General features: G+C 37.3%; 1 protein-coding gene across 7 annotated transcripts in view; it reads right to left on the bottom strand.

Annotated features, from left to right (window-relative positions):
* INVS (inversin) overlaps positions 1 to 12,378 on the bottom strand; it is a 126,191-nt gene that overhangs the window by 111,577 nt on the left and 2,236 nt on the right. For 6 of the 7 annotated variants that reach the window (XM_081512303.1, XM_081512327.1, XM_081512329.1 and 3 more), the window contains exon 2: positions 11,366 to 11,495. In XM_081512303.1, the coding sequence (XP_081368429.1) occupies positions 11,366 to 11,471 (106 nt within the window). In that variant the 5' untranslated portion in view covers positions 11,472 to 11,495. The remainder of the gene's footprint in view (positions 1 to 11,365; positions 11,496 to 12,378) is intronic. The other variant, XM_081512311.1, reaches the window with a different exon arrangement.

Below are 12,378 nucleotides of genomic sequence, written 5' to 3'. Positions count from 1 at the left end.
TGGACATGCCTCAGTGACTGAACACATATACATACACATAGGTAAATGGTATAAGCACACCAATAAAAAGATTTTTAAAAAAAGAAAGAGGACTTAACTATATGCTTGTGGGTTATTTATTTTATATATAGTACTGTGTATATTTTAATCCCAAACTCCTAATTTATCCCTCCCTGATCAACTGGTTTTCGATAAAGGTGTGAAGGCAAATCAATAGATAATTTTTTAAACAAATGGTACTAAAAATACTGGACATCCACATATAAAAACAAAAAAAACCCACAAAACCTCCCGACCTATACTTTTTACCATATACAAAAATTATCTAAAAATCAATAATAAATGTAAATGTAAAATCTCTGTAACTACATAAAACTTTTAGAAGCAAACAAAGGTGAAAGAAGATATTTGCAACCTTGAGTAGGCGAAAATTTCTTAGAGATGATACCAAAGAATAGTCCTTTACAAAATCGATAGATTGAATTTCACCCAAACTTAAAATTCTATTTGAAAGACACTGTTAATAAAAACACGAGTCACAAAAGGTTGGAGAAAATATTTGTAAAACACATATCTGATAAAGTCTTCTATCCAGAATAAAGAACTCTTATGAGTGAATAATAAAGCTGATAATGAAATTATAAGATGGCCAAACGGTCTGAATAGACATTTCACCAATTAAGCATATGAAAAGATGCTCGACATCATTAATACACAGGAAAATAACACATTCAAACCACAATGTGATACTACTACGCATCTATTAGAAACGCTAAACCAAAACCAAAACAAATCTCTCAATACCAAATTCTTGGTGAGGATGTGGAAAAACTAGAACTCAGATTTTGTTGGTAAGATTGGAACCATAAACGGTACAGCCACTATGGAAAACTGTTTGCCAGTTGCATAGTAAGTTAAATATACACTTACTACATGGCCCAATAATTTCATCAAGTGTTTAGTACACAGAAGACATAAAAGCATGAAGGCTTATGTTCACATAAAAACCTGCATGTGGATGTTTATGAAAGCTTCATTTATTAGAACTAAAAACTGGAAATATCTGAATTGTCCTTCAACTGGAAAATGACAAAAGAAATTGAAGTACACCTATACAACAGAATACTGCTCAGCAATAAAAAGGAATGAAGTACTAATCTACTCAATAACATGGAAAAACCTCAAATGTATTATGCTAAGTTAAAGAAAACAGTCTCAAAGGGTACATAGTGTATGATTCATTTACATGGGTTTCTAGAAAAGGTAAAACTATGGGACAGAAGACAGACTAGTGGTATACAGGGGCATCCAGGGGCTGAGATGTGGGGAGGGATTAATGACGAAGGGACATGGGAAATTTTGGGGTGTGATGGACCTGTTCTACATTTTGACTGTGGTGGTAATTTCATGTTTGCTAAAATTAAGTAACTACAGAGTGAAAAAGCATAAAATTGACTGTATTTACTGTATTAAAACTCCATAAACTTTACTTTAAAATAACAAAAAAAGATACCAAAACCCTTTAAGTGAAAAAAATTTACTTTAATGACAAACAATCAGATATCCACGTACTGGCTGAGGGTAATCATATATGAGTTGAGCATGAGGGAAGGCAGTTATTTTTCAGGTGTTTTAGCATGAACTGCTAACGGAGCAAGAAAAATGACCACATGAAATATTTGCTTTGGGGAAATACAATTGCTAAATGAAGAAAGAGAACATGTCATGCTTTGGTCTGAGTTATTTTTGCCTGAAACTAACCTGTTTGAGCTCTAAATATTTCAATATATATTTGAATCTTGGAGGTATTGGGACCCAGAAGTACTTCACACCTTCTCTGATAACTCATTTTGTTGAACCATGTTTCCACGTATGCTGCTAATAAAGCAAGAAAAGTAACTGCTCTTGCAATTTGAAAGAGCCTTACAAAATACTCGTCTTTCCTGGTGGTTCAGATGGTAAAGCGTCTGCCTACAATAATAGGGGAGAGACCCAGGAGACCCAGGGTTAATCCTGGGAGACCCAGGTTCAATCCCTGGGTCGGGAAGATCCCCTGGAGAAGGAAATGGCAACCCACTTCAGTACTCTTGCCTGGAAAATCCCATGGACGGAGGAGCCTGTTAGGCTACAGTCCATGGGGTCTCAAAGAGTTGGACACGACTGAGTGACTTCACTTCACTCACTACAAAATACTCAGGTCATGTACAGTAACTCCTAGAAGTGAAGTGTAAGTCGCTCAGTCATGTCTGACTCTTTGCGATCCCATGGACTATACAGTCCATGGACTTCTCCAGGCCAGGATGCTGGAGTGGGGATCTTCCCAATTCAGGGATTGAACCCAGGTGTCCCACATTACAGGCAGATTCTTTACCAGCTGAGCCACCAGGGAAGCTCAACTCCGGGAAGAGGCAGGTTTTTGTTCTGTTTTAGAATCTTGGTTTTGAAGATGGAGGTAAGTTTTGAATTTGACTCAACATATCTGATAATAGAAGCCTCTATGCAAAAGTCTTCTGAGTGGTCACGGAGTGCTAGGTATTATTCTCTATACAAAGACCTCCAATATCTAATCCAGAAGATTCCAGAGATTATATCACTGCATTTACAGATACCAGTTCAGTTCAGTTGCTCAGCTGTGTCCGACTCTCTGTGACCCCATGAACCGCAGCACACCAGGCCTCCTTGTCCATCACCAACTCCTAGAGTCCACCCAAACCCATGTCCACTGAGTCGGTGATACCATCCAGCCATCTCATCCTCTGTCGTCCCCTTCTTCTCCTGCCCTCAATCTTTCCCATCATAAGGGTCTTTTCCAATGAGTCAGCTCTTCGCATCAGGTGGCCAAAGTACTGGAGTTTCAGCTTCAACATCAGTCCTTCCAATGAACACCCAGGACTGATCTCCTTTAGGATGGACTGGATGGATCTCCTTGTGACTCATTTAAACCCAAATTCATTAACAGAACTGAAATGTATTACAGGTAGAGCATGTTCCTTTTATCATTTGAGTCCCTCTAGAGTGAAAAATGACACTTACAGAGAATCAGTTCAGTTCAGTTGCTCAGTCATGTCTGACTCTATGCGACCCCATGGACTGCAGCACGCCAGGCCTCCCTGTCCATCACCAACTCTCGGAGCTTACTCAAACTCATGTCCATTGAGTTGGTGATGCTATCCAACCATCTCATCCTCTGTTTTCCCCTTCTCCTCCCGCCTTCAATCTTTCCCAGCATCAGGGTCTTTTCAAATGAGTCAGTTCTTTGCATCAAGTGGCCAAAGTATTGGAGTTTCAGCTTCACCATCAGTCCTTTCAATGAATATTCAGGACTGATTTCCTTTAGGATGGACTGGTTGGATCTCCTTGCAGTCCAAGGGACTCTCAAGAGTCTTCTCCAATACCACAGTTCAAAAGCATCAATTCTTCACTGCTCAAATAGTCCAACTCTCACATCCATACATGACTACTAGAAAAAATGCTAGTCTCTAGCTTATTGTCTTTCATAATTGACCGACACTCTCAATCTGCATCTTATTTGTTAGTATTAAGCAAAGACAGTAGTACTTACTGTTAGCCAGATAATGGTAATTCATGTAATAATTTCCTCCTAGAGTAGCATCCTTCCTCAGAAGTTTGAATGAGGGAGAGGATTCAGGACCAGTGGTCATAAGAATGAACGTGAGAAATGGAGGCAATCGGCACACATCGGGGTAATCCTGACTGATTAGATTTCACGGGGCCAAAGTAGAGTTAGAACCACAGGGTTAACAGGCCACTCTGCATCCCAGGGCAGCCTCTTTGCTCTTAGAAAGTCAGCTGTAAGATACAGGGAAACTTCAAGCCTTCTCTTCAACCCCTGACATACTTTGGTTTTGTGTCGTTGATATTTATACTTCCCAACAGGGAAGATTTAATTTGGTTGTGTCACCACCATCCAATATGCTGTGCCTATAAGGAACATTTCTGCATCTGAGACAGCTGAAAGCATGTATCCCTTAGTATGACTAGAAAAAGCAGCTCTTAGCCTCCTCACCTGGGTCCTGTTTTGAGTTGCTTTAAGGGGATAGAGGCTCTATGGCTAGTTTCCAAGTGGTGAGCAGCCCATTAGGTTCTGAGCTTCCTGCTAAATAAGAGTAGCTGAGAAAGGGCCTGTTCCTTTATCTAGCTACCCTACTCCTTTCCTTCATTTCCTCAGTTACAACATTCAGCTAATACCTGTCCAGTCTCCACCACAGCTTCTTCTGATGAACAATTGAGATGATTCATTGTTTGGAAGTGTTTGGTAACTGCAACATGTTGTACAAATGTAGGGCTTATGATGTAAACTAGTATTCAATGGACAGCAGTCACTTAAATTTGCATTCCTATCAGGGACAGCTAATATAGGATGCAGCTGGCTAGTGTGCTGTGTTGTTTTAATTATTCTGGCAACTGTGGAGGTAGCCTCTAATCCACCACCAACTGCGGCTGGCATTCTGCATGTGCTCAGTCTATACACAGTTCAGGAAGCTGAGCCGGAACCATGATTGGAAACCCACTGCTCTGCTGCAGTCGGTTATTTTAAGGCTAGCTGAAACAGGAGAGTCTCTGTATAGACTGGTACGTGCAGAAGCCAGAGCTCCAACTCCAGCATTTGGAGGCAATGACTGTTACACATAGTGACAGTCGTGCCACTCTACACAACAGCTATGGCGCCATACTGTCCAACACAAGTGACTTCAGCATTCTCTATAGATATCTTATTTGCTTGTTCTAAAATATTACCTTTGTGTGGCATCAAAGATGTATTTATCTCTATTCACCTTCTTCTTACTTCATACCTTTCAGATTGTCACAATCTTGGGAAGACATTTGTGGTGATTTAAAAACTATCTGCTTATTTTTATAGAGGCCACATGGGAACAATGGAAAAAAGATAGGATCCATAATCCAATGACTTAGTTTGAGTTTCAACTTTGTAGTTATTAGCTATGCAACTAAACTGCTTAACTGCTGAGTCTGAGTGTCCTGATATAAAATGAGAATAACAATATGGGAGGGACATATATTTTGAGGGCACTTGAGATTTTATAAAATATTTTTACATATGATCTCATTATCATTGTTGAGCTATCTTAAAATATTATTTACACTCATTGCTATTTTCAAATTATCATAATTGCTACATCTGCCACTAGATCTTGCTATTTGGTTAAAAAATGAATGTAAGTATATTGCTACATCATAATTTTTTGATAACTGTATTTTGATACAGCTTATTTTCTTTCAATTCTTATTACATAATATTTAAGCTCTTAAAATACATGTTTCTGAGAAGGGGGTTCACAAAGTTCACCAGATTGCCAAAAGAGCTCATAGCACAAAAATGTTCAGAAAAGTCTGAACTAGATAACCATTAATTTCATGAGTCAAGGTTTAGAACTAATCAACTTTCTTGTCTTCCTCTTATGCTTGTCTTTCTCTACGTTCTCATACACAAGAATGTGCATGTATACGTAGATATATCTACCTATATATGGAGGCCCTATAGTTTAGTATTTAAAGGCATGGACTTTACAATCAGTCTTGCAGGCTTCAATCTCAGTTCTTTATTAGACAAGTTACTTAATCTCTCCACATCTCAGTATCCTGACCTATAAAATGAGGGAAGTAAGAATACCCCAAACTCTTCGTGGTGTTTTGCTATTAAATGAGTTCACGTGTTACAAAACATTTAAGACGGTGCTTATATAACATAACTTTATGAATGATGGCTAATTTTATTATCATTATTAGTATAGATGCATATGCCTATAAGTACATTTGTAAATACATATGTGTGTAGGCTTCCCTGGTGGCTCGGACGGTAAAGAATCTGCCTGCAACGTAGGAGGCGCAGGTTTGATCCCTGAGTTGGGAAGATCCCCTGGAGAAGGGAACGGTTACCCACTCCAGTATTCTTGCCTGGAGAATCCTATTGACAGAGAAGCCTGGCAGGTTACAGTCCATGGGGTCGCAAAGAGTCAGACATGACTGAGCGACTAACATTTTCACTTTCATGTATGTAAGCAACCATTTATAAAACCTTTAATGACCATAACATTTAGAGTCAGGGTAAAGGAAGAAGTAACCTGAAATAATGTCACTGCTCTACGACTTATGAGGCTCCCTGCCACACCTAACTACTGTGTTGGGAGATGTTATAAACAAAGAGAAACAACGATTCAAAGAGATTTATGTAAGTTCAGAGCATGGACAGGTCAACAAAAGTTATAGAAGAATCAGAAATGGTGCTGCCTGGCTACCTTACCACTGCAAATACCCTAAACACTTTTAGCAATGATGCCAGCATCCATCATTACACACAGCGAGTATTTACAAATTATTTTGTTTGGTTTTTACAAAGAAAGCAGGATCATTCTTTGTTAGCATTTAGAGATTTTTCATTTTGAGACATTTCTGAGACTACACAAGATTTGATCATTTTACTGTAAGCTCAACCTGATATAACAAGAACAAGTTTATATCTATTGTCTGCCATGTGTGATGCTAGATATTTTACATTCCTTATCTAATTTAACTGTCCCACAGGCACAGTATTATAATCTACAGTTTATAGATGAGGAAAGAGGCTCAAAAAGGTTAAGTGGTTTAAGCCAAGGTAATATAATTAATAAATAACAAAGCCAGGGCCTTCTTTGGTGCGTCAGTGGCTAAGACTCCATGTTTCCAGTGCAGGGGGTCCGGGTTCCATCCTTGGTCAAGGAACTAGATCCCACATGCTGCAATGAGAATTGGGCAACTGAAAGACCCCACATGCCTCAACAAAGATCAAAGTCCTGCGGCTGCAACTACGACCCAGTGCAGCCAAATAAACAGATTACTTAATTTAAAAAAAAGACAAGACCAGAATTAAAATCCCAGGTTTATCTGACTCTAAAATCTGTATCCTTTTTACTATATTGCACTGTACAGTATTAAAATGAATCGACTAAAATACATTATCCACAATACCTCTGGTATTAAATTATTTGAGCTTAATGTTAATAGAAAAATCTACACATCTATAAATGATAGTCATAGCATGAAAAGATTTTACTATGTATGTTTATGTTTTTAGGCCCCAGTACTGAGTCATAATTCATCTGAATCTAGGACGTAATAAGCTATGTTAAAACATTAATCCACTGTATTAGGTTAAACACTAAGAATCGCTACTAAAATGATGTCTCATTCAGGGAAAGCCTCTTCACTCCTCCTCCAGGACAATGGGCAGCACAGAAAGTGTTCGATTTAATTAGCTGTGTATGTAGAAAGAGATGCTCATCTGTTTCCATGGAGTCAAATACATCACGACACACTTCTCCATGGAAACAGAGAAGGGAAAACAGAAAATGCTAAAGTGAATGAATTCACCAAGCAGTTGGTGAGCAAAGATTGAAGGAAAAAAATAATTCATCTGTTAATAATTCATGTTACTAGTTTAGAAAAGAGAAACAGCATATACTTAAGAGATCATCATTCATGCTATATAAAAGAACATATAAGATACACTGAAATGTAATATGTATCTTAATACTAAAAAATAACATATTATTTGGTGGGAATATACAAATGTTAGGAAATACCACATAGCAAAGGTATTATTGTCTTTGAACAGAAGACAAAAATGGCAGAATTCTTAAAAGGTGAACAATATTACAGCTCAAAGTCAGTAATAAGTAAGGGATTCCTTAGACAACACGATCAAATACATAGAACCGACTTATAACTACATTTATCAGTTCTGTATTTGTTTCATATCATGATTGCTTCTTTAAGGAATTTTTTCCTTTGGAGATATAAAATTATAGAAATATTTCAAGTTTTATTACATTACACATTAATTTATACGATTGAGCCTATTTAAGTGTTTTTAATTTACAACATACTGCACACTTTGTTCCCCTTGATAATTATATTTCATGTTAAAATAATGAGTTATAAAATAAGTTTTCTTGAGGAATTCTGATTTAAAATTTTTTTTCCAGTGAAATTTAGCCCTAACTTGTCTCTTAATTCAATTTAACACAATTCAGATTTAATCTCAGCCCTCTAAATGATTATAGACTTATTGGCAGGAAAGATACTTAAAACAATGATAATAATTTTCATTCACTTCTTCAACAAACATTTCTTATGTGCCTACTATGTGCCAAGCACTTTGCTGGATTTTGTGTGTATAATGATGACTTCAACAGACCTAGTCTATACTCATGGAGGCTATTAAATTAGAGAGGAGAGAGACATTAAAATAGTCAAACATACACATACATAGTTATGACCTGAGATAAATTCTATGAAGAAAACTGAAGAATTCCAAGAGCAGACACAGTGAACAGACTTCACTGAGATTCAATGGGCAGAGCAGGCTTTTATGAAGAAGTGACCTCAATGATGAGATCTGAAGGATGAGTAAAGGTCAGCCAGACAGAGAATGAGGAGAATAGTATTTTAGGCAAAAGCTTTGAGATGGAAAAGGGCTTACAGATTTGAGAAATGAAAATAAAGCAGGTTTTTCTAGGAAGAGAGTGGTGAAATGTGAGGTTGGAGAGATAAAGAGGTATAGTTTCAAAATTTTGTTCCAAATACAATGGGAAGCAATTCAAGTGTTTTGAGCTCGAAAGTGACATAACTGAATATACAATTTTTAGTACAAGTAAACATGGAACATTTAGGAGAAAAGTTCAAAAAAGGCAAAACTAAACTATAGAGTATAAGACATATGACTAGGTGGCAAAACCACAATATAATTATCACATAAACGTCAAGACAGCATATTACACCAAGAGGGAAGGAAGGATGAACTGGGGCTTCTGGAAGAACAATGTCCTGTTCTCTGACTTAATGTTGACTACATGCACTTTTGCTTCATATTTATTCGTTAAATTGAACACTTAAGTTCTATGGACTTCTCTATACATATATTTCAAAATAAGAAAGTATATTTTCTTTCCTTTCAGTAAAATATAGATGGAGATAAAGAAGTGGGGATAAAGAGTGCAGATGGCTCAAGAAGCTTGGTTTTGGTGACAGGGGTTGATAATTGCCCCCATACCACTCTCTCATTCTTTCTTTCTAGAAACTGAGCACCCTGAGTTTTAGCTAGGTGTGATGCCATTCAGGGAGAGAGAAATTTTTTTAGCCTCTTTGTCCTAGGTGTGGCTCTAACTCCACCCACTTCCAGGATGACAAATTGCTACCCTGCACTCTCTCCTTCCCTCTTCCTGCTGGCTGGGCTCTGACAACAGCGAAAGAATCTGCCTTTGACCCAAAGATGGAAGCCACGTGTTGAGAATGGCAAAGTAAAGCCCTAGCAACATCCCTGGATGATGATTTTGTAAAGCAGAGATGTCTCTCCACCCTAGACTGCCCACTTAACCTTTGTTCTATTATGAGAATGAAATATACCTCTATCTTATTTAAGTCATTGTTAAAGCAGTTTAGCCCATGTACTCATACATTTACTAAAGGAAGGCTGACAGATATGGCAATACCTAGAGGGGGATACCTAGAAGGAACAGAGAAGGGATTTTTAAATAATGGAGCTAACAGAGCATGTTTATCTTCAATGTTGATAAAAGAACTTAGAATAGAAGAAAAGGTTGATGATGCAGTAATCGGAGGTTAAAAAAATGAAACAAGATCCCTGAGAAGACAGGACATAGGAAGAAACTATCTTTGACAGAAAGGGATATTTGCTCTGTTTTAGCAGGAAGAGAGAAGAAGATGGGCGAAGTTGTAGGCTGACGTAGTTATTGGGCTGAAAGTTGGGAGAGTTCCTATTTAGTGTTTTCACTTTCAGTAAGAAGCATAACGCATTAGCTGAGAAAGGGAGGGAGGGAGATATGGCAGTAGTCAGTTTCAGTGGAGTAAAAGGGTATGGGACAGTCATATGGAGAAATATGATGAGCAGAGAGTTTTGAGTGCCTTTCTGAAGTGGGTAGGCATGAATTTAAGGTGTTACCAATCTTCCAGACAGGTTAAATTGTTCAAGGGCTTGACAGAGGTAGATGGATTAGGTTCATCCAGAGTTGGGATTGCAACAGCCAGGTGTCACAGGTGAGAAGAAAAGGGAGCTTTTCCAAGAGAAGGATTTTAATAATAGACTGTGGAATCAGGGCTGAGTAGAAAGGCAAGTAATAACAGAAGGATGACAGTCAAAAGTGGAAAAGATGATAGATTGGAGGACTCAGTGACACTGAAAAACTATCATTCTCATTAGTAAATGAGCTGGAACTAAGAGTTTTAGTTGAATGGTGGGTGTCTGAGTGAGAGATTCAGAAGTGGTGGAAGACGTCAAATTCGAAGAGAAACTGAATGTAGATAGCTGAGGTGAAGTGAGGATCACATCTCTGACAGAGAAGAGAAATCTTTACAGAGAATGTGGTAAAAAGAACTTTGTCTTTGAACATGAGTTGGAGTTTGCTTAGCAAAGGTAATGGGGTAGAAGGTAAAAAAGGGCAGAGGGAATAGATGTATAGAGGAAACAAAGACAAAATTTATGTCATATTGAGGAACAGAAAGCCTAGTCATCAGTTAGGGTGCATGGGTAGAAATTCCTAGAAAAACAAGACATTTAGAGTGAAAATAAATTCTAAAGGAATAGGTATGGAGGTTCAAGTAGTGTTGACTTTAAAGACTAGGTTGTCAATCATGATGTCACTAGACATTTAGTGGTATGTATCGAGATTACAAATAACAGAGATTTTTATATTATTTATTTTCTTTGGGACTAATGACTTGTGACTATGTAGATTTGTGGTTTTTGCAGTCCTGGAAAATTCTCAGCCACTGTCTTTTTCCTGTTCACTTTATTCTCTAGAACTTCTCTAGAAGTTCTTCTGGAACCTCCACGTTGGACCTTTCTCTCTATATAAGACAGGGTGAACACTATCAACTTCAATCAGCTGAATCAATGATAAGAACACTTAATCAATTTAAAATCACTGAAGTTTAAATCATTTGTAAACATTACTTTGGGAATATATTACATGTTATAGATCATTATCTAATATCTCATTCCAGATCTCTGTACTTACAGAGATCTCTAATAACAGATGAATTATTAAAAGACAAATTAATTATTTTAGCACCTTAGAGTACCTATCTAGATTCAATGCCAAATACACAGATATTTCTCAAGTACTCTTCATCTAATCTTAACCACAGTTTTAAGTTTCAGCACTTAATTTCTTTCTTGTCCAAGTCTTGAAACCAAATATAAACAACAATGTATTTCCACTAAAATGTGTAAGTAAACTGCAAATTAAAACTAAAATGAACAAATTTCCTTAGGACAAAAGAGTTATTTTTTAAAGTTTCTGTACTTAAAGAGGAGCTTGGAGCTTACCTACAATAAGCTTGTGAAGAGCACCCTTATCTCCATTAATAGCAGCAGCATGAACTTGGGATGCTAATGAAGAACCAGGAAAGGACAAGTTCTCTGACCTGTTCATAGTCTTCTCAACAACTGAAACAACCTGAAATGATGATGCAACCAATAAATATCTGTAGGAAACACTTTTGAAATCCATCTCACCAGTTCTAAATGGGTATGTTATAAATATGGCTTACTAGAAACACTTCACCAGGATTCAAAATATCTACAGTCCTAGTTTTAGAAGAGACATAAGGAGCAAATCAGCTGAACTTCTGTACAAGTTGCTCATCTGTAAAATAAAAGGATTAGATGCTTCTAAGACACTTATCAGGGGGTGAGGGGGAAAAAAAAAAAGGCTGAGTATTTAACATTAGACCCAGGATTCAAAGGGCACAGTGACTGGCTAAGTTAATACAAGTGATTTGATTCCACGTAATACTAAATATTAGAACTGATATTGGGACTAAAGGTGACGACCAAGTCACAAAATAGATAATGATATAAACTTGTCAGGTTAGAATTACCTAGATTTAAGTGCTAAATTAGAAGGTACCTCATTCTTTCTTGCCCACAAAAGGAGGCATTTTTATTTGTTCTCTTCTTGTGTCCACCAGGGAAATATACCTAGTTAAAGATCTTGACGTCAGGAACTTAACTTGGAAATCACACCATTAGGATAAACCGTGTTTCATTAAGGAAAATTTTGCTGACTGGTCATTTGACATGGTTTGATAGACTCTTCTAGAAATGCATTACCTGCATAGGAAAATAGTACATTCCCTATCATAAGAGTGCTTAAGCAGAGACTGGATTATATCAGAAAAGGAGCAGAAAGAATTCAAGCACCAGATGGAAAGAAAGAGGAGTAGTTTCATCAATGATCATAAACTTGCATCCTAAACTTAAGATGTCCTATCAAAGTTTCAAACTTGAACCTACAAGGATAAGGGAGATAATGAGTACAAGAAACATGGGGAGTGGTA

The sequence above is a fragment of the Giraffa tippelskirchi genome, chromosome 1, assembly GCF_054371585.1.
Source record: "Giraffa tippelskirchi isolate mGirTip1 chromosome 1, T2T-mGirTip1v1.2.pri, whole genome shotgun sequence".
In the NCBI taxonomy this organism is placed as follows: domain Eukaryota; kingdom Metazoa; phylum Chordata; class Mammalia; order Artiodactyla; family Giraffidae; genus Giraffa; species Giraffa tippelskirchi.
This window is presented reverse-complemented; position numbering and strand designations above follow the sequence as displayed.